The sequence below is a fragment of the Echinops telfairi genome, unplaced genomic scaffold (assembly GCF_000313985.2).
Source record: "Echinops telfairi isolate 266 unplaced genomic scaffold, ASM31398v2 ScPeMD7_7465;HRSCAF=8503, whole genome shotgun sequence".
NCBI classification, from domain to species: Eukaryota; Metazoa; Chordata; class Mammalia; order Afrosoricida; family Tenrecidae; genus Echinops; species Echinops telfairi.
In genome coordinates this window covers 1,512,382-1,534,875 of record NW_022111365.1, presented here as the reverse complement: position 1 = coordinate 1,534,875, position 22,494 = coordinate 1,512,382, and the positions used below count along the sequence as shown (strand labels likewise).

Below are 22,494 nucleotides of genomic sequence, written 5' to 3'. Positions count from 1 at the left end.
GAAGCCTTGGATCCCTCCCTCCTGCCTGGAGATATTTCAATCCCATTCTTTTCCAAGGTCTCCCTCTCCCTGTCTCCCCAGCAGCAGCTCTGCATCACATTGAGTTTAAAATAAAGAAATGCTTTTCCAAAGAATCCACACACAAATAATCTCATTAGCCCCGTGCTTAGGTTTATACAGCAGACATCTTCTGCCAGGAAGACGGGAGGGATGGGGGGGTGGGGGAGCACTCTATACTTGCTCACATGGAACAGCTGCGAGGAGAGAAATGGTATTTAATTCATTGTGAAATATTCAACAATGGCTACATTGCACTTTTAAAAGCCTTTTGATAGTAAAACCCACAGGGAACAGCCCATCTTGTGTGCTGAAAAGCAGCTTCCCCACAATTAGTCTCTCTATTCAGAGGTCTGAGAAGTCTGTGTAAACTTCAACACGTGCTGTGTACACTGTGGAGCGCTTCAAGGGTATAACCTTTCAGAAATCTCACAGGCTTTGGTCTTGCTCGGCAATACTGACGGGTCACGGAGCCAGCGGAGTGAGGAGGAGTAAGAAGCAGTGCAGCTCTTAGGTGATGAGGTCTGAAGGGCTAAGAAAAATGCTCCGAACCCTAACTGCATATGCAGCCAACTACCATGCTCCCCCACGGCCTTAACTACCTGAGAATGAACCAAAAGAAGAGAAAAGAGCCCAAAGAAAGCAGGCAGCAATGTCCCCTTTACTCTTATTTCATGGTCTCAGGTTTGTGGGAAACGTAGGAAAGCTTACATTCTCTGCTCTAGAAGGTGGTCATTAGCTCCCAAAGGAGAGAGTGCAATGAAGACTTGAAAAAAACTGTTTGGACAAGCAAAGCTCACGTCATGTTTAAGGGCACGAGAACTGGAGTGAGACTCAATGTTCATTACCAATGCTCTATGCCCATCTTCTTAGAATTACAGGGAGGAAGGAGCCTTGGTGGTGTCATAGTTAAGTGTTAGGCCTGCTGACGAAAAGGTCAAGGTTCAAACTCACGTGGCAACATGCTACAGCACTTATTTCCTGGGGGTGTACACCACATAAAGGGCTTGTTAAATGATATGGCATTGCTATTCTCAGTAGTTTGAGGAAGCTCCATACGACTCCCCATAGTGATGTAGTTTCAGTCCCACCAGCAGGTATGGAGGTGATAATCTCTCCTCACGCTCTCTAGCATTGGTTATTTTCTTGTTAAACTTTACTGTCAGTGCTGATGTGAGGTGGCATCTCATCAGTGTTTTGACTTACATCTCTAGATGATGACCGATCATAGGCATTTATTATCTGACTGTGGAGGTACAGGAGGTCATCTTTGGTGAACTGTCCATGTCCTCTGCCCACTTTTTAGTTGGATTATTTCTCTTATTCTGTTATTTGCGTATTACAATTTTCCAATATGTCACAGTCTAAAATTGTTTCCCAGTCTGTGGGTTCTCATTTTACTCTTTTGATGCACATAAATGCCTTATTTTTAGGAGGTGCGAGTCATTCATTCAGTCTTCTAGAATGTGTGTTTTTTGTTATGTTTGATAGTGTGTTTATTCCCTGTATTAAGTTTGCCCCTATTTTTTCATTGATGATCTTTATAGTTCTATAGTTTAAATTTAGGTCTCTAATGCATCTTGAGTCATTTTTGCATATGGAGTGAGGTATGGGTCTTGCTTCATTCTTTTGCAAATGGAAATCTAATTTTGGAAATATCATTTGTTGAAAAAACTCTTCCTCATTTAAAGTGTTTTGGCATGATTCCTTTGTAAAAAAATCAGTTGTGTGTAGGTCGATGGATTTATTTCTAGGTTCTCTCTTCTCTTCCACTGGTCTGCGTATTTACCATTGTAGCAGTACCATGCTGTTTTAATTACCACGGTTTTGTAGTAGGTTTTGAGGTCAGCAAGTGAGAGGTCTCCTACTTTGTTCTTTTTAAGTAGTGCTTTGCTTAACTGGAGTCTCTTTTCTTTCCATATAAAGTTGGTGATTCATTTTTCATTCCTTTAAAGAATGGTACTGGTATCTGGATCAGAATTGCATTATATTGATAGGTGGCTTTGGGTAGTATTAACATGTTCATAATGTTAAGTCCTCCTATCCATGAACACAAGACAGTATTCCATTTATGTAGGTCTCTATTGGTTTCTTATAGTAGTGTTTTGTAATTTCTTTTATACATGTCTTTTGCTTCTCTAGCTAGGCTTATTCCTAAGTACTACATTAAACTTGGCATTTTTAAAGTACAAAGCACTGAAAAAAAAAGCCTGAATATTTTAGGTGAGGTTGAAATATACACACCATTGTTCTTTCATGTTCAATCTTTACTCAACTCTCTAGCATCAGCCCACAGACATTTATTTAAAGAAGTAACTTGCCACTTAATTTATAAAACCCAGTCATCAACTAATAAGTATTTAACAGAATCTTACTCCTAAATCCTGCTCAGCTAAGAATGTCCATCTAATTTATTGATCAATGATGGAAATATTAAGGCATCAGTGGGCAGTTCAAAGTAGCCGACTAGAGGTGGGTGCTTCCTTTCGCTCTCCATTTGAGATGTTGGGAGTTATCTCCACTTGGTTAAGTTCATTTGTAGCAATGGCGATAACCGTTGATGCTTCATCAGAAGCCAAACACATCAGAGTCAAGGCTAGGTCTCCAAAGATGCCCAGAGTCAGGGCAGGCAACCGGGCTTATTTCTGTGAAAACTGTGGTGTCCCCCTGCAGAGGCATTGTTTCCACCACATCTCCATCCCCCTGCCTGCCTCCTATAAGAAAACAATAGCTTGAAAAAGCTATTTTCTTTCCACTGGAGAGTCCAAGAAAAGCAGATGGGAGTGGGATTTTCTTGCGGTGCTCTGAAGTGTACCAAAGTGTCTGTCTAGTCACTTTAAAGGGGTCAGGGATAAGCAGGTTCATACTCTCGAAAGGTGTTTGGAGAGGCCATTCTGAGAAGGATGAAAGAAAGTATGTAGAGAAAGAAGGAGAGATGTGGCTGGACTTCAGGCAAAGCCTCGATGCTTCTGTTACCAAGACAGTGGATGGAAACAGCTTCCAGATTTAAATACATTCAGGTCTAAGCAGAGAGGGAGAAAGCATTTATAAAATGGAAACAGGCCAGAGAGTTAAATCCAGTTCAACAACTAAGCGTGGCATATTTTCTAAACGCAATGTATTCAGAGCTGCTGGAGGACAGAGGCGGTTTCCCCCTTTGGGCGCGAGTTCCTTACCTCTTCAGAGTCTCACACCATTTGCGAGTTTGAGGAAAGCTACTAAACATTCTTTTAATGATTTCTTTTTAATCTTTTTAAAGGGATAAGAATCATATATTTCTGAAACTCGTCCAGTTTAGGAACCCCTGCTCTATTAGTATCTGCACGTCTGACTTGGCAGAAATTTGTCCAGGTTGGTAAAAAAGATGTGTGAAGTACACAAGACAAGGAACTGAACAACTAGAACACTGACTTGGCCGAAATATAAGCCCTGGTGTTTCTGCGCACCCCATCAACCAGTCTGAGAAGCACGGGGAAGGCTGTGTAAACACAAATCCAGAAATTAGGAGGTTTTGTTTTTATTTTTTAATCCGACCTGCAGCCACCATCATCTTCAACAGAAAACCACGGCCAGTACACTGAATCCAACTCAGTAACCCTGTAGAGATTCTAACCGGTCTGACTTTTTTAATAGCTAGAAAATTCAAAAGATGCAAACGATCCTCAAATGAGTGAATCCCACTGGGATATTCAAGAGTGGGTGGGGAATATACACCCCAATTAAGAAAGTGACCGTGTGGGAAGGGATGGTCAGTGGGCCCGACTGTCACATACAGGCAGGGTCTGAACTGAGTGAGCATTGCCCGGCCCCCTCACACCAGCATCCTCTGGAGAGTCAAAGGTTGCCCCATACATCAGTGGAAAGGTAATTTGGCTCAAAGTACAATTAGGTCTCATGTTCGAAATCTGACCTCTGGTCCATGAGATGTTTTATGTTCTCCAGACAGGCAGTCAGGGGGAAAATTAGTGAAATGGAGGCTAAAGACATTGACTAGAGTTATAGAAAGGAGGGAAGGTAGAAAAGAACGAACAAACGGAGACGGAGGGTGGCAGAGGGAGGGACCTGATGAATTTACAAGAATCTGCATAATACATCGAGTTCCTGGGTCGTGCCAATTTTTCGCCTACTCAGGGACTAACTGAAAATGTGGAGGTTCCAGTCGACACAGAGGCATTAGGAAGAGAGATCTGACAGTCTACTTCCCCAAAGTCAGCAATTAAAAACCCTATAAAGCACAATTCTACTCGGACACACAGGATGCCACTAAGAGTTCCAATGGGCCCTTTGGTAACTGTTTGGGTTTTTGTACACAGCACGCCTCCAGCACGCCGGCCTCTCTTGCAAATGAAATCATAAATCTGGAGCCTTCTCTAAGCCTTGCCTGGTGCTTGTCGTTTCCATTCAATACTTTATTCTTCCTCATACTCTTTCTATGGTGCGAGCACTGGACCTCAGAAATGAGAAAGGTGAGGCCCAGAGGTGTCCCAGGATTTATCGCTGGATGCAGAGTTAGCAGAACTTAAACCTGGGCTTCAATCGGGCCCCTTCCTCTCCTCTCTAGTTCATTTCTGGAGTTGCAACAACACAACATGTGGGACAATACGTGTTTGTGTGATGGTCAGAATTGCACTCCCTTATCTAGTTCTCTATTTCCCTAATCTATCTAGAACTATGGTTAAGGTCCCTCCCCACCCCACCCCACCCAACCGCACGCGAACTCTTGCAAAACTAGGATCTATAAATGCAATGTATTATGCGCCAACTGTCCGTTTTTAAAGACAAGCGCAGGTCCTACCAGGGACCGCTTGCGGGACGTCCGGCTGGGCCCAGTCCACTTCTCTCTGGGTTTCTCAGTGCCTGGGGCTGGATTTGAGAACTCTGTAGTCCTCAACTCTGCCAGGGGCTAGCTTTGCCTGCACCAAGGATGCTGGCAGCTCAGGGGTTAAGCCGCTGGCCCTGCGGAGCAATGATTTCTGTTTTATTTCAGCAGGGGAAGTGTGTGCCTGCCTGATTAGTCTGATGGTTTCCTCTTTTCCCATAACCTCCAGACCCCCATGGCCCAAGTGTTTACTCTCTGAAATAAAAAATCTGCTGGTGTTTTTCTTTTTGTGTGCTCGTGTATTTTGGGAGGATTGCAGAGGAGGAAGGCGGGGTCGGGGTGAGGGACTGGGAGAGTGGAGGGGAGGGGAGCCGCCCCCGCCCTCAGTCCACTCCCTGCTCCCCGCCTTGCCCCCTACCCCGCCTCCGCTTTTCCAGCTGCAGGCTCTTAGCTGAGACCCCTGGCTGCAGTGCAAGAAAGAAACTTATTAATGGGGAGTCGGGTATCCTGCTTCAGCAGCTATAAACACAGTGAACATCTGGAGAGAGGCAGAGCAGCTCTCTGGCCAGACACTGAGAAAAACAGGCTGTCTCCGAGTGTCCCCCACCCCCTCCGCTCTCACACACCACTATCCTCTCCATCCACCCACTCAAAGATTTCCATTCACAAAGTGGAACAGCGGCGGGTCTGCTGATGGCCAGAGCCAACCCACAGCATAGCCGGCAAACCCAGCTCCCGTTTAGAAGAGTCACACAGAAAGGAGGTCAAAGTGCCTGAATCAAATAAGAATTCCAGGCTCCAGGGAGATTTTCCCAACTCCAACGAAATACCTGTGGTTTAAAAAAAAAAACAAAAAAAAAAAACGTTTTCCCCCAGGCCCCTGGGAGCTCCAGTGCAAGGCTGTTATTTCCTAGGATTTGGGGGAAGCAAGAACCAGAGGGCAGGCCAACACAATACTTGTTTCTAATTGTAACTGCTGGCCGGGCTGGCCCGGGCCTCAATTTCTTCCTGGGTTCCCTCCTTTCCCACAGTATGGTAAAGATCTTTACAGTCTTCCCAGGACTGCCTGAATCATTTCTAAGACATAGAAGGGGGCTAAATGGGCAGGTCTCAGGAAATCAGCCCTGAGCAAGATGAGATTGTGCAAGCCTGATTACACGAGAGTGGACATCTAGTTTCTTTTGCTCATTTCAACTCACATTCAAAGCTGAGAGCAAAAGGAAGGAAAGGCAGCATTCACGGGTCACTTGTTACAGGCCTGACCTTTTAAGTAGATGACCCCATATAATGGGCACAACCCCCACCACCCTCTGACATGTTGTCATAATACTGCAGTGGCCTGTCTTGGAAGCTGTGCTACCGGCATTTCAAGTGCCATGGAGAACTGGCTTCAGGGGTGCTTCCCAACTAAGACAGACCAGGAAGAAAGGCCTGGTGATCTACTTCTGAAAAAGAGCCGTGGATCATAAAAGAAAGTTCTCGACTCTAATGCTAGAAGATGAGCTCTTTAGGATGCAAGGCACTGAAAATATACAGCAGCTGAGACAATGGCGTTGAACATACCAGCAACTCTAAGGATGGTGCAGGACTAGCAATAGTCCATTCCATTAAACGTAAGCTTGCTGGGAGTTAACACTGACTCGGCAGCAACTACAACAGCAATGCCAAACGGGCACAAGGACTCCTTGAAGGCGCATAAACTGAAGCTCAGAGAACTCAATCCAAGCCACAGGGCTTGCACCTGGCAGCGCAACCCACCCCTGGTGTGTCCTTGCTCTGTCACACTATGCTTAATCCTTTGCTTGGCCAGAACCCCCTAAGAACTTGCACAAAAAGTTCTTGTAATCAAGCGTATAGGCTTGAAAGGTGTCAAGGGTGATGAAGTTGGGAAAACAGAGGAGGAGACAATGTAACCTTGGACAATTCAGTCCCTAGGGAACTATCACTATCAGAAAAACAGCAAGTCAGAGCAAGCAGGCAGGAGCTAGCATTCTTTGGCTATGGGTCCCCTCCCTACTGCAATACTGAGGCAGGCAGGCCTGCCTCTTTCCTCACGGTAGTTGTTCTTGCAGCCTCTTCAGTTTCAGGGATGGAGCCAGAGAGCTGTATTCTGAGAATCATGCTCAGAGCTGTCCCCCTGGGAACCGCTTCTAGGCAGCAAAACCCTTCTGCAATCCTCCAAAACCGTAGTCAGGCCAACAGCTTCTTTCTTCTCAAACGCCCAACTATCCAGTCAGAATCTGAACAGGTTGAAATTTACCCGCCTCCCTGAGTACCCAAACTGTCTTTACTAAAAAATAAAGCTTCCTTTGCACATTAGTTTCTTCTGAACATTTAGAATTGTTTTGGAAACCTAAAGTGGTCCTTACATTGAGTTGAAAATATACGATCCTGAACCTGGGCTGTCCCAGCAGCATCCCCAATGCACCTCCTTTGGCTATCCTCTCTGACAAGAGTAGTCCACATAGCTCCATCCCAGAACCACATGCAGGAACAGCTCGGTTTCAAAGAACAAAGAACCTGACACAGTCCTGGAAAAGAAAAGCAGTGAAAAACGAACAGGCCTGTGGAGCTGATAATGTTGAAAAACGTAGTTAAAAAAACACACCACACAGTACTATCTACAGTGATCAGTGGAAAGAACAAACCTGCTACGAGAATAAACATTTCAGAGCAAGGTGAATCTCCATTTAATAAGTCTCCCTGGCAGTCCCTCGACTTTCTCAACACTTAAAAGCCAAATTAGAGGCATCTGTTTTTCCTACTGAAACTTCCCACCTGCTTGTCGATAGCCTTTCCAAACATTGGCCCAGGTTTGATCTGCCCCAGCCGCCCAGCCATCTGAAGAAACCCCAGGAGAGACCATGAACTCGGGCACTCCACATATCTCTCACTTGAACTCCCAGTGTTTATCTGGGGAAGACATTCCTCAGGCCTGCCATGTTACTAGTCAATTTATACTAGAAAAGCTAAATACTAAAATCCAAAGCCATACACTTACATTGACAAATTTTATCCTGTAAATTGGTATAATGTCTCCTATAGGTAGCATTTGCTCTATCATGCAAATATACCTCAGTCTACACATTTAAATAAAGTAGTTTGTAGACAATGTTCAAGTCTACCCCTTTCTTGCCTAATCTTCTCAGAATCCACGGAAAGTGCTAAACTAGATAATGGGCATCTTCCAGATTCAATGGTACCCATATATTTTTGGACTCTTGGAAGCTTCAGCACAATGAATTATAACAGCAAAAGTTTATATCATGTTTGCTAAGTGTCAGCACTGCTAAATTAGAGAGATGATAGTTTAGATATATAGATAGATGGATAGATAGATAAAAGGGAGCCCTGGTGTTGTGGTGAACTGCTAAGCCGTTTTAACTCACTGCCCGTGTCTGCGGGAGAAACGTGAGGCTTTCTACGCCCATAAAGTTCTTAGACACCCAAAGAACAGTTTGACTCAGTCTTATAAGTCAGCATAACTCAGACTGAACTCAATGGCAGTTAGCGTTCTGAGAGAGAGATATAAGAATTGTAATATATACAGATGAATGTGTATGTATGTACACACACACATTTCAGTGGTCTACTGCTAACCAACTGTTAGCAGTTCAAACCCACCCAGAGATTCCTTTAGGAGAAAGATCTCATTACCTTTGTATGAATGACAGTCAAGAAATCCCTATGGGGCAGTTCAGTTTTACTCTGCTACCTTGCTATAGGTGGAATAGACTCAACGTCACTCAACACACATATACACACACATTATTAGGGTATGTCAGAAAGTACTGCTACAAAATCATAAGAATGACTATTAAACAAAAATGTCAACATGTGAAGCTATTCTCAACATATTTCCTAAGGTGTTCCAGTGAAACGATCCCAAGACAGCCCTCGATACTCTCAAAATTGAGCAAATACATTGTCATGATAAAAAACGAAAAAGAAAATTGCCTGTCCTTTGTCCTCTACAATGCAGCTTCAATTTTCTTAAAATATGTTTATAATAAGAGCCCATTGCATCCTGTGCCCTTCAAGACAAACCAATCAATACTACCCCTTTGGAATCCCAAAACCAGGGGCCACAACCCCTGAGATGAGAGCTCTGCCTTGAATCAAATGGCCCGGTGCAGCCACTTGGGAGCGACTGCTGTTTTTCATTTGGGTTTTGGTTTTAATATTTTATTGAGAATTAGTTGAAGGTTCAAAAAACAGTTCGGTTTTCCATGTAACAATTCATGTATGGTGTTCATACCATTCATCGCAACCCTATAATGTAACAACACTTATGTCACTTCTTACGTTTTCCATGTCAAGTCTTCCTTCTTTCTTAGCCCTGTACATAATCCCCAAACTTTATTCCTGGGTAAATGCTGCCCTTTTGATCTCAAATGATGATTCTAAGCCGTGTCTACTTCCATAATGTTATTGTTCCCCTTATAGAGCAGTTTATTGTTTAACTGAAAGTTGAGCAAAGGGGGTGAGTTCCCGAAGGATGGCTAAAGGTCATAGTCTCCAGGCTTCAAAAGTCTCTAACCTACCAGTAACTTGGATCTTTTTCTATTTTGAGTTTTGTTCCATATTTTCTTCCCACTCTAGCCTGAGCCTTCCAATACGATCCCTTTCGGAACAGTTGGTAGTGGTAGCCAGGCATGATCTAGTTTTTCTTGTCTCGAGGTCATGGAGACCAGTGTTTATGGTCCATTAGCCCATCAGACAAAATACTTCCATTAGCCCACCTGACAAAATCTGATCTTTGATTTTCTTCACTCATCTTGTTCCAGACAGGAGAGACCAATAGTTGCCTACGTAAATTACTGCTCACAAACTGTTAAGACTTTAGTCAGTACTCATCCAAGTAGGATGTTGGACATTTTATTTGTGGATTATGTTATACCAACTGATCTTGGTATTCCTGGAGACTTGGTCTTAGAGACCCCAGGCCCGATGACTCAGTCCCTCAAGTTGTTTCACTATGGCTACGAAGTTTGCATAAGGTCATCCCTGTATGTTCTACTACAGTCACAGTTATATTTATAGAACAGGTAGACATGTCCTGTCAAGCCTGTATTTTTCATGGTGGTAGTGCTACTCTGCCTTCCACAACTGTTCAGCTCGAGGGTCTATTCTTACATCAATTCATGAATCACCCATATTACAGGATTGTGCATAAGACAATAACTTCTGTTGCTCTTAACCTTTGCATTCCTCCCTGTCTTTCTCTGCCTTCATCCTTGTTCCGTTATATTGCGTCCCTCTTCGCCCAAGTTAATATGTGCCTCCCCCTAGTTAGCACGTCGCCTCCTCCGTCCCTTTCCCACCCCAGGTGACTATCAAAGAATGTTTCTTTTGTGTGCATACCTTTTCTTGACTGCTTAATAATAACTGTCTCAGACAATGTTCATCCCTCTGTGATTCATTTATTTCACTCAGTAGATAGTCCTCCAGGCTCATCCAAGTCAGACAGACTTGTCATTATTCTTTTTGAATGTTATTTCATTGTGTTTATTTCGCTGATGGACACTTGGGTTCTTTCCATATTTTTGCTATTATGAGCATGTTATGATGACCATGGGTGTACATTTGTGCCATGGCTCTTAGTGATCTAGGACATATACTAAGAAGTGGGATTTCTAGGTCACACGCTATTTCTACTTCCAACTTTTCAAGGGGGTGCCTTACTCTTTTCTACAGTGGTTGCACCACTTTACAGTCCTCTGAACATCTGGGGGCTCCAGTCTCTCCACACCCTCCCCAGTCGTGCTTGTTTTCTGTTTGATCTCAGTTTGCTATTAATGCTGGCATGAGATTATATCTAATTCTGCGTTTGGTCTGCATATCACTAATGAGAAGCTAATGCTTTGAATAGACTTTGTTTTATTTCTGACGGCATTTTACTGAGACTACGAAAAGTATGTTACAGAGAGATCTTGTCCGAAGCTATCCACCTTTAACAACGACATATTTACACATGATTTGTTTAGCATAAGCTTTTGCACGTACGTACTGGAACACTAGTAGCAATATTCACCTTATTATATATGCATGCACACGGGGGCTTCAAAAGGCTTGTGGAAAAATTCCATTATCTTTTAATCAATTTCCCACAAACTTTTGAAACCTCCTTTTATGTATGCATGCATGCATGTATGTAATGGTTCTCAAAGTATGGTCCCTGAACCACTAGAAGTATCATTACTTGGGCACCTGTATAAACTTTGTACTGCCAGACTCGAACCCCTGAATAGAAAAGAACGTGGAAATTGCTGAACAATATCAGCAGTATTATAAGCAAGTAAAATTTTTCTGAAGGTAATTTTAAAATGGTTGTAGTAAGAAATGATGATGGCAACGATGTACAAAAGTGCTTGACACAATGGATGGATGGATGGATTGTGACAAGCGCTGTCAGAGCCTCCAATAAGTGATTAGAAAAAAAATGGTTGTAGGCCTAAATGGACACACCACCACAAGAGATTCAAGCTGGATTCAGAAGAGGACATGTTGACATCAGATGGATCTTGCTACAAGCACAGAATACCAGAAAGATGCTTATTTGCATTTCATTGACTATGCAAAGACATTGTGTGGATCACCACAGTACAAGTGTGTGGATCACACCAAATTATGGCTAACATTGTAAAGAATTCCAGAATACTTAACTGGACTGACAGAGAACCTGTATTAGCCCAAGAGGCAATTGGTTGAAGAGAACAAGGAGATGATACATGCTTTCAAATTAGGCAAGGTATGTGTCAGTCTTGTTTCCTTTTACCATATTTATTCAATCTGTATGCTAAGCAAATATTCTGAGAAATTGGACGATATGAAGATAAGCAAGGCACCATGATTGGACAAGGGCTCATTATCAACCTGCACTGTGTAAATGAACACGTTTCCTTGAGGAAAGTGAGGAAGACTAGAAGCTCTTGTTGATGAAGATCAAAGATGTGAAACTTTCAAGAATTTTGATCTTAAAAGCTTCTAAGTCACCATTTACGGTGCTCTATCTGGAGCAAAGAACTAAAACCAAACCAAACTGCCATCGAATCCATGCTGACCCCCGTGGGTTTCCGAGATGGTAACTGTTTATGGGAGTAGAAAGTCTGGTCTTTCTGTCAGAGCTGCTGCAGGTTTCAAACTGCCAACCACGAGGATCAAAGACACAGAGAAACAATTAGTTTCAAGAATGAATGGATCTGCCACTGGTCATTAATCTGAAAAGCGTCACAATAGGAGGTCAAGGATAAAATGAGGGGAAAATGTGGAACAAAATTCAAAATCATAGAAAAGATGAGAGGCTTACTGGCCAGCTAGAAATTAGTGGAATGCCTGACGGTAAGTCTCTGAGACTCTCTTCCCGACGAGAAGGAAACTCATCGCGGGCCTTACTTCCAGCCAAACAAGACTTAGGCCTCTACGATAAATACTAACCCAAGAAGGTACAGACTCCTTAGAAAAATTAACCAGAAGAGCTGCAAAGGGCAGCATTAGCTCAGACTTCCAGCCCAGAAGACAAGAGTAGTGAGGACAGAAGAACAAATGGAAATGGGAAGGGGAGTGGGTGGGAAGAGCGCTCTTACATTGTGGGGACTGCAATCAGTGTCACGGAACCCAACGTGTCCCAATTGGCAAATGGAAAACCAATTTGCTCTGTAAGCTCTCATCTAAATCACACACATAAAAAGTTTGGTTGTAAACAGTTAAAAGTATTCTTTTCTAATGAATTCTACTTTCCAGAAGCTCAAAATGTAGTTTCAGCTAATGGTGGAAACTTTCCCCCAGTATAACTTAGAACGGATTACTGACCAATTAGGTGGTCGTTTTGTGTGTCACTGTTATTTTCTTGGGACACTGCTTTAGAAAAACTTGCATTTTAAAAATTGTTATCGAGTCCATAGGCAATTGATTTAAGCTTGCATGTTTTCCCCATGAAATGAAAATTAAGCTATTATTGTATTAGACAGGCATTGGTTGTATCACTTTGATTTTAATTAAGAACAACTTTTTTGTTTAAACTACATCCTTTGGTATAGGTTACAACTTAACATAAAAAAAATCCTTATAACTGGATCAATAAAAACCATAATCCTAGAGAAAATATTGAGGTTGTCAAGGATTTTATTTTATTTGGATCAGTAATCAATCTCCATGGAAGCAGCCAAAAGGAAATTAAGTAACATATTGCTTTGGGCAAATCTGCTGCAAAACCCCTTTTTTAAGTGTGAAAAACAAAGATAACACGTTGAGGCCAATCCATGGTGTTTTCAATGGTCTCACAGGAAAGCTGAACAATAAATAAAGAAGGCTGAAGAAGAATTGATGGCTTAAGTTATGGTGGTAAAAATTATTGAATATATCGCCGATTGGCAGAAGAATAAACCAATCTGCATTAGCATAAATACAACCAGAACGTGCCTGAGAAGCAAGGATGGTAAGACTTTGACTCACGCACTTTGGACATGTTATCAGGAGAGACCAGTTTCTACTTGTTAAGTAGAAGTCAGTGAAGACTCTCAATTAGGTGGATTGATACAGTGGCCGGAGCAGTAGGTTCAAACACAGCAAAGACTGAGGAGGGCAGAGACAGAGGTTCATGCTGTTGTACACAGGGTCATGATGGGTCACAATCAACTCAGTGGGGCTTGGAATAATAACACACTTTCTTAGGCACATGACAGTTTGAGGACCTCTGATTGGAGGCCCTACCCTCTGATTAAGTTGGTCTGAGATAGGGCTTGAGAATTTGTTTTTGTAAATAGTTTCTAGTTGATGCTGTTGCTATTGCTGCTCTGAGGACCACATTTTGAGAATCAGTTGTGTAGATGAGGAAACTGAAGTGCAGAGATGAAGTTGTTTAAGATCAAATAGGAAAAGGCAGAGTTGATGTGAACTCCTAAGCAATCTGGTTCTGGAGTCTAGATCCTTTACCACTGTTATCTCAGGAAGAATGGGAACTAGAGGGAAGACTGTGGAAGTCCATTGCACAATAAAAGTCACTTCTTTGCATTGGAAAGCAAGAGCCATGGCAGTGAGCCCTCAGATGCATTCCTGAGAGGCTGGGTGGGACTTACTGTGTCCTATAGCTGCAGTCTGCTCCCAGCTTTAAGCATTACTTTGTAAAATTGTACTTTGTTCACAACATCTCACCCACCCATGTTGCTAAAAGAAGGCAAATCCACACTTGAAAAGGAAGCTAATTTGACAATTTCTCTCTCTGGAAAGTGCCAAGCATTCTACTTTTAGATATACATGATCGGCACAATCATCATCACGATGAAGTAAAAGTCACTATGGACAACTGGCACCCGATCACGATGTTCTGTGCTCAGGTGGCATCAGGGCACGGATGGGTCTCCAAAGTTGGTTTTCTGGTTTGAATATAGGCATACCATGGTTCCAACTGGTTCTGGGCACCCTCCAAGACCCAATTCTCTCTTTCCTATCTGCCCCAGCCTTTATCCACGTGGTAGTAGATAGGAATTAGTCATAATTAATAGCTAATGGCAGTAAACTACTCATGAGTTCTTAGATAAAAGGAGCCAAAGACTGAAAATTTTTAAAAAGACTATGAAGATGGAAAGAAAAGATTGAAGTTGAGGGGCACAGAGAGGAAGGTCAGTGGGCTCCACTCCAGAGACTATAAACAGTAACAGACATTTCAGACGCGTCCTGGGTGACGGGCTCCATTGATTCACAAGGCTCCCCGACAGTGAGATGATGAGAAGCAGAGACAGAAGGGCCCATTCATTCATGCTGAACACCAGTTCCTCGGTCCCCATTGGTTCTCACTAATAGCTCCAGGCTGGTAGGGCGGAGGGGAAGCAGCCCAGGGGAGGAGGTGGTAGAAATGAAAGAAAATGATGACTACAAGATTGTCGTGAAGAAATGTACAGCTGCACAGGCAATTGCATGCAAATGTGGCTTCCCTTTTTAGCTACATAGTTAATGTTCTCAGATTCATCTATTTTTCTCTTTCAATGGCATCTTCCCCTCCTCTTCTTGCCTTGTCTTTTTCTGGGCTCCCCACATCTTTTCCTCTTTCCATTCACCTTTCATCTTCATGTCTCATTCTCCAATACCTCTCAACTAAATACTCACCTGGTTTTTTTTCTGTCCATTTCCACACGTTTACACATTTTTTTCCTTTCTCTATGTCCCGTTTATATCTATTCTGCCCAGCTGAACCTACACTCTTCTAGACCAAACATTCTCTTCCTATGTCCTGGTAAGGCTTTACCACATTCATGTTTCCCTAAATTTCATCTCTTCTCTTGCTCTCTGACTCCTTCCACCTCTGGACCTCCCCTCAATCTCGACCCCTTTGTGAAGAAGACCCGCACGCAGATGAAAGCTCCCACGAGGGAGTGTACGGGGTCTTCAATGGCCCCTCCTATTGGCATTCCGGTCACTGGCTGAAAAAGAAGTTCATTCATCCCTCTGAGAGCAGATAAGAGAGGCAAAAGGAGGGGTGGGGAGTGGCCCTGAGACTGAGGACAGGAAGGAAACTGAAGTTATAAATAGGATTAAAGACAATGAGAAAAAAAAGATTCCTTCCCACCCACCCCCACCCCCTTCTTTTTACTTAACACATCTCCAAGGAAATGTACTGCAGCTGGAGAACTCATTGGTTGGTCCATGTCTTCACCTCCCTTCCCTACGACTCCACAATCACTTTCCAAACAACACCCATCACTGAGGAGAACTGGACCACAGCCCAGAATGTCCCTGCAGCTCTTCCCTCTAGAGAGCTCAAAAGACAAAGGAAGGGCTGGAAATGCTTAGAGTTCTTGCCAGGTATTTTCACTAGAGGGAGCCTAGGAGAGAGGGAGATCTAACTACCATGTTTGTGCAGCGATCTCCACCAAACGGTGGGGCCATATCTCATGGAGGCTGTCTTGCATTTCTGAAGTGGAACTGATGGTCAGACAGGTCAACTTGACAACAGTTACTATATGCCCACACCTCCCCATCAAATCATGCTTGGGAAACCCCACTCCCTTCTTCTTGTCCTAATAACATAAATTGTGGGGAGAAAATGGTGTTATACGAAGTCCTTGCATGTTGAAGCACTTCCATCTACATACTTCACAGGCATTGTCACTCCCTTCTTCTTGTCCTAATAACATAAATTGTGGGGAGAAAATGGTGTTATACGAAGTCCTTGCATGTTGAAGCACTTCCATCTACATACTTCACAGGCATTGTCACGTGGACCTTGCAATGAACACATCTAACTTGAAAACCTTGCCTTGGACGGGAATGGAAAACTAGGTCCACTGAGGAGTGTAACACGTCTCAGCTAAGTAAAGAGCAGGATAATGTGTATTAAGTATGAAAAAGAGACATTCTGACCTTGAGGCAATAGGCAAGTGTGGATAGATCCTCAGCTGCTACGAAGTAAGCAGCAGAAGTTCCATCCAGAGCTGGAAATGTTGGGGCAAAGTAGCTCTAGTCTTTGCTGCTCTGGAAGGGCCAGGATTTATGGCATTAAAAGAACTCAAAAACAATACAAATACAGAAAGATTTTTAAAAGCCATTTTGACCATTTGCTTATGTAAATAAAAAGCTTCTTTGTCCAATGAATGAAGGATAGCTTTTTTAATGTTCTCAAATTTTAGATCCTGAAAGTGTAACCTAGGAACAGGTGCAAAATTCTCCCAGCCAATTTGTAAAGTGAGTAGACAGCTGAGACATTTGTGTATATGCTTGGAGGAACTGAGGTGTAAAGCAGAAAATGTCTTATTAATAAGTCACAACATAAATGTTATCTCTGCCATCCAGTCTGCTGAGACAGAACACCTCAAATTCAAAGGCTGGTGGCTCAAAGGAATATCGAACACAGCATCTGATTTCATCCGGTCCTGAGATAGAACCAGACACCTGGAAAAATGGAAACCTCCCTCCATCTGTACAAGGTCTATAGTATATTGCCCTGCATCTCCATTTAATTGTGTGAAAGATAAGGCAGACAATAAAGTAAACATTTACTTTCTTCTGTCACTATTATTTGGTAGTTGACCATTGAGCTTTATGGGGTAAAAACACACTAAATGAAAAAGGTGCATTTAAATTCAATTCCAATGATTTTTCCTCCCATGTAATTCCTCAATATTATGTATTTGCAACATGTACAAGCCAGGCTATTTTCCACACTGAGAAGCCATTCTTGGAGAAACACAAATGCTAACTGACCTTCGGTTATTTGGGTTTATTATCATAACATGATTTCATGAAATTTTGAACTTCATAGCTAAAGCAATCACTTTGGAATTTGCAAATTCAAGTTTCAGCTTTTGTAGTAAAATGGAAAAAGGCTAACAGATGAACAAAGACTAGTAGAGCCTTTAGAAACATAGTGACTCTCAGGAAACAGAATGTAGTAAAGAACTTCAGCCTTCTCAGTCCCCTTGGGAGAGTAGCTTCGTTACTGTCGAGAGCCCTCTAGACTTCCCTGTTCACCAGAGGGCAGCACTACAGCCAGTAAGTGAAGGGAGAAGAAAGGAATGCTGAGCAAATGATAGGCATTTCCACGAGAGGGATGGACAGAGAAAAAAGCCAGACACAAACGGACATGGGCAGAAAGCCAGAGAATAATGGGGGGAAAGAAAATGAATGAAAGAAATGATGTTCTTTCAGAAGGTTGACTAACACCCAAGCATTATCATTTTTATATACTTCATACCCAACACTGCAAAACGTTAGGGCCATTTGTCAACAGCCAGGCAGAAATAGGTGTCAGGAAATGTAGAACTGAAAGACCTAGTCTTCCTATCTTTGGCAAACGAACAACCCCAAATTATTGAGAAGCCCTGGGACTGTCCGTTAGGGAACAATAGGGTTCATGCTACCATAAACCACGTCAGCTATGCTTCTGGATTGGGTATTTCAGAGAATGTAGCCCTATCAAATTCCATCATCCTCCACTTTATCTCCACGCTCAGCCTTTGTGTAGGATCCTACCTGAGCCACAGTGTTCCAGACCAGTGGGAACTTCCTGAATGGTCAGCTCATCCCAGAAAGGATTGCAAGCTCTTTGTTGGTGATGACTGGACTGGAAACCATAGGCCACTTGAGGATCTTCATAAGTGTTTATAGGCCCCTGTCTCTGTGACCAGAAAAAAAGAGGCATACGTTAAGAATAAAACTTTTATTGTTTAGCAATAATAGAACAAGGATTCATCCATAGATGCTTACAGAATAGAAAGCCAACTTCTGAGATTCATGTTCCTGCTCCCCAAAAGACAAAAGAAATGAAAAAAACTTCTTACTTGGACTATATACATTTACGCATTGACCTTCATCCATGTCTTTGAGCACTGGAGGGGCTACCTTTTCTAGCCTTCAAATAAGGATCTGTTAGTAACAACAAGGCATCATGTTGGTCAGGTGGAATGTCTAGAATCTTGACTTTTTTTTTCCTTTTTTTTCTTTCTTTCCCCCCCATGTACCAGTGACCGGGCTATGGAGGCTGCTGAAAAGGAACAGCCCCCATGCACACATCACAGCATTGCTCTGGCCCATTGCCATCAACTGGAAAGCTGTACTTGAACAACAGCCCCCAGCAACCACAGGGCATGAATCTTGACTTTTTAAAACATATTATTATACTTTGTAAAAACCCCATGAAAGATACTCTTATAAGACTTATTTCAGCATCATAGTACTGACAGGTGAGAAATCTCAAAAGGAGAACAAAAATGAGCCTAGTTTTGGGCTTTGTCTCATACAGATAAAACATGAATGCATGTAATAAAACCGTTTCCTGTATACAATGTTGCAATAAATAGTATACAGGAGGGGGCCTACAGTGTTGCTGCTGGGTGCTGTGGACTTGATTCCAACTCAGAGCAGCCCAGGTGACACAGACCTGTCCTATTGGTTTTCTGGACTGTCATCTTCATGAAGCCATCGCCAGGACTTTCTCCTGCAGAGCCTGTAGGTGGGTTGAAACCACCAACTTTTCAGTTAGCACCCAAGAGCTTAATGAATCATTGGGCACCAGGTCTCATTGGCCCTCAATAGGAGGTATGTGTTGTTTTGTATAATCTTTTTTTTTTTTCATCTTACTTAAAACTAGCTACCATCGAGTCAATTCAACTCGCTGTGACCCTGTAGGAGAGAGCAGAACTGCCTCTGTGGGGTTGGCAGACTATACATCTTTATGGGAATAGAAGAGGCTCATCTTTCTCCCACAAAGCGGCTGGTGGTTTTGAACAGCTGACTTTGTGGTTGGCAGCCCAACTCATAGCCAGGGCTCCTTGTGAGGCTTTCTATCCCGATAAAGAGAAACCCACAGGGGCAAGCCTACATGGTCCTCGAGGGTAGCTGGGAAGCAGAATCTAACTGATAGCAGTGAGGTGGTGAGAACTGGGGATGTACATGTCAGATTTGCCAGCTATTTGCATTTGGGCCAAGAGATTTAGGGAAACCATCAAGAAAAACACTTCACTGAATTCAGTAAGAAACACTTCCTAAATTCTGGCTTAAAATCATCTTGCTGACATTTTAATATTGTAAACCCTTGAAGAACTACATTAAATATTCTTTTGAATCCCCGGCAATACGTATTACTTCATAAGCACCTCAAACTGAATTAATTTGAAAAAGCTTCTCCGCTCCATTGGCCAGGAATCAAACCTGGTCCCCTCCTTGGAGACTACACTATTGCAGCATCAGCATTTCACAGAGATAGGGATAGTCCATTTTTACTTTAGAAATAAAGCTCTGTATTTTAAAACCTATTTTCTTTTTAGCCATCCTGGGCGGAGCCTATTTTCAAGGATTAAAAGGTAACAATGCACCAATTCTACCAGATGCTGCATGCGTCTCTGTTGCTAGAAGCTGCTGTGAAGCTGCTCGGTCTCCCCCAGCACTCTCTAAATTTCAACTAAGGTCCACAATTCATTGCCAGGGCCAGAGAACACACAGACAATACTTGGGATTATGGAATTTATTAGGTAAACTAATATGTTACAGTTCCGGTGAGAAATGCTCATGATTGCTCAGTCAGGACAGTCTCTTCTCTGCCACGCCCACAGACAGGCCACTCTCCGGGCCTCAGCCACTCAGCCTGGCCTTTGCCTTGCCATGTAATCTTAGAAAGGTTTTTTTTTTAGGGCTATCAATAAATATCCAAGACCATGCAGTGTTCCGTTCTGTTGTGCACAGGGTTGCTATGGGGCGGAGCTGAATCGATGACCGTTAAAGAGAACACAAAAATGTACATGGCCTAAAGACACACTATCCTCCCGGCTCTTTTGTCTTGCTGGTAGTGAAATCCTCTCTTCCCGCGTCTGAAATGGTTGATTTTATATCGAGCAAGATAGCAATCACAATGAATCCTGTTAACAATCACTCAGAGCTGAATGGCATAATATAGTCATTATCTTTTCCCACCTTTTTACCCAGACCCATGAGGAAAATGGTCTTTTGGTCGAGTAACAAAGGCTATGGCTATAAAGTTATATTACATTGCAGAAAACTTGTATGGTTTTATTATCCATACAGTTTATTTAGATTAGACACCATTTATTAGACATTTCATTAACTGACTTAGTAACTACTTCATAGAGTAAGAAAACGACATTTTGTTCAAGAGAACCACAGCACTGACAGGTCATTCCTAAGAAAATGTTTTGGCAGTCTGGAGGTTTGTGTGGATGTTCTTTCGGAGAAGTCTTTTGATCCAAATGTTTAATTTTTAGGAGGTCTAGCCATCTAGTTTGTCTGCTGCTGCTTGCACATTTTTAGCTATGACTTATAAAAGTGTTGGTATTATTGTTGCTGTTGTTTGAATGAACAGAATGTGCTGGTTAGCTCTACAGGGGAAGACTCCCACATAGCCTAGGTCAGCAGTTCTCAACCTGTGGGTCGCGACCCCTTTGAGGGTCGAACGACCTTTTCACAGAGGTCCCCCGATTCATAACAGTAGCAAAATTAGTTAAGAAGTAGCAACGAAAATAATTTTATGGTTGAGTCACCACAACATGAGGAACTGTATTAAAGGGTCACAGCATTAGGAAGGTCGAGAACCACTGGCCTAGGTGGAAATAGGTGAGAATTAGCTAGGCAGATGAGGGGAGAAGGGGCACCCCAGGTGGAAGGGTGCACAAACAAAGTCCTAGAGATGTGAGACAATGTAGTATATGCAAGGACCTGCAGTAGGCTAATGTGGTGTTTGTGGTTGGAGGTAAATGTTGACCTAGAGTTCAGGGCACCAAACATTCCCCCCAAAAGAAAGATCAGAAAAATTTGGAGTGATATCACCAGAGCTGGGTTGAAAAGAAACACTTCAGACATCGACGATGGAATAGAGCGATAATGAAGGTATGAGATTACTGGTCCAGCGGAACCATCAGGAGCGAGCTCCAGATGTGGAAGCTATCGAACTTGTGTGCGAGACCCAAGAGACGTGAAGACTGCAGAGTCCAGAAGGAGAATCAACTCCTACGCCTCTAGGAAGTAGTCAAGGTCATGGAGAAGGTGGTTGAGGAAGCAGGGAGGAGGCTTGGAAGGGAACGGTTTTTGTTTTGGGAAGTCTGTGGGCGATCCCAGTGAACATGTTCTTGAGACCACTGGAGAGGAGAGAACAAAAATAAAGATGAATTTGGAGTCATCAGCATATGCGTGGGTGATGGTGGCTTCCTAGGGCCTATGAGTAAAATGAGTAAAAATCCACAGAAACTACTATGGATTAAACCGTGTCCCCTCTCTCACCCGTTCCTCAAAATATGTGTTGGAATTCAAGTCCTATACAAGTGGATGTAATTCTGTTTAGAAAAAATTTCTCTTTCCTACTTTTCCCGCTTCCCTCTTCCTTTTCTTTCTTTCTTAACATTTTATTGTGAATTAAGGTGAAAGTTTAGAAAGCAGAAAGTCAGTTTTATTGCATTATAGCTATAGATATGTCTGCAGAGCTTTGTGAGTAGGACTGAGATTTCCAGTGTTAAACCCTCCTCCATGATTACGGTTTATCCTCCATCTCTGGATTTCTCTTTTGGTTTATTGCAGTAGTGTTTGGCCATTTCTTTGTATGAGCCTTTTGCTTCCCTGGTTAGATTTATTTTTAAGTACTTTATATTTGTGTGGTTACTGTAAATGGTATTTTTTTTATTTCCTTTTCAGAGTTCTCTGTTTGTGTAAAGGGATCCTACTGACTTTTTTTTTTTCCTGCTGACTTTTATATGTTGCTCTTCTACCTTACCAGCTTGCTGAATCCTTTTATTAGTTCCAATCATTTTCTTGTTGAGTCTCTGGGATTTTTCATATCTAGAATTGTATCAACTGCAAACTGAGAGGTTTTTTTTGGTCAATTTGGACGTTTTAATTTCCCTTTCTTGCAATCCCTGGTTATGACTCCTATATAATATCGAATAGGTGTGTTAATAAAGGATTTGATTCTCTGATTCCTGTTCGCAGGGAGAATGTTTTTAACCTCTCACCATCGAGAATAATGTTGACTACTGGCTTTGACCTTGGATCTGACCCAACTCTGCACCCAGAGCCCATTGACCTGGGATCTGACACATCTCTGCCTGAGATCTTCCCGCCTCCTACATCATTGCATGTGGCTGTGTGAGTCTAAAGAGGGACTTCTGGAGTTCATTTGAACT

The 22,494-nt window shown here is 42.6% G+C and overlaps 1 protein-coding gene and 1 non-coding gene across 2 annotated transcripts in view; both read right to left on the bottom strand.

Annotated features, from left to right (window-relative positions):
- Positions 1 to 22,494, bottom strand: part of ETS1 (ETS proto-oncogene 1, transcription factor) — a 156,956-nt gene that overhangs the window by 104,393 nt on the left and 30,069 nt on the right. The window contains exon 3 of the mRNA XM_045283655.1: positions 17,843 to 17,987. Within this exon, the coding sequence (XP_045139590.1) occupies positions 17,843 to 17,987 (145 nt within the window). The remainder of the gene's footprint in view (positions 1 to 17,842; positions 17,988 to 22,494) is intronic.
- Positions 18,323 to 18,456, bottom strand: LOC115873155. Its single transcript, XR_004048256.1, has one exon. It is a non-coding gene; the product is annotated as a small nucleolar RNA SNORA84 (small nucleolar RNA).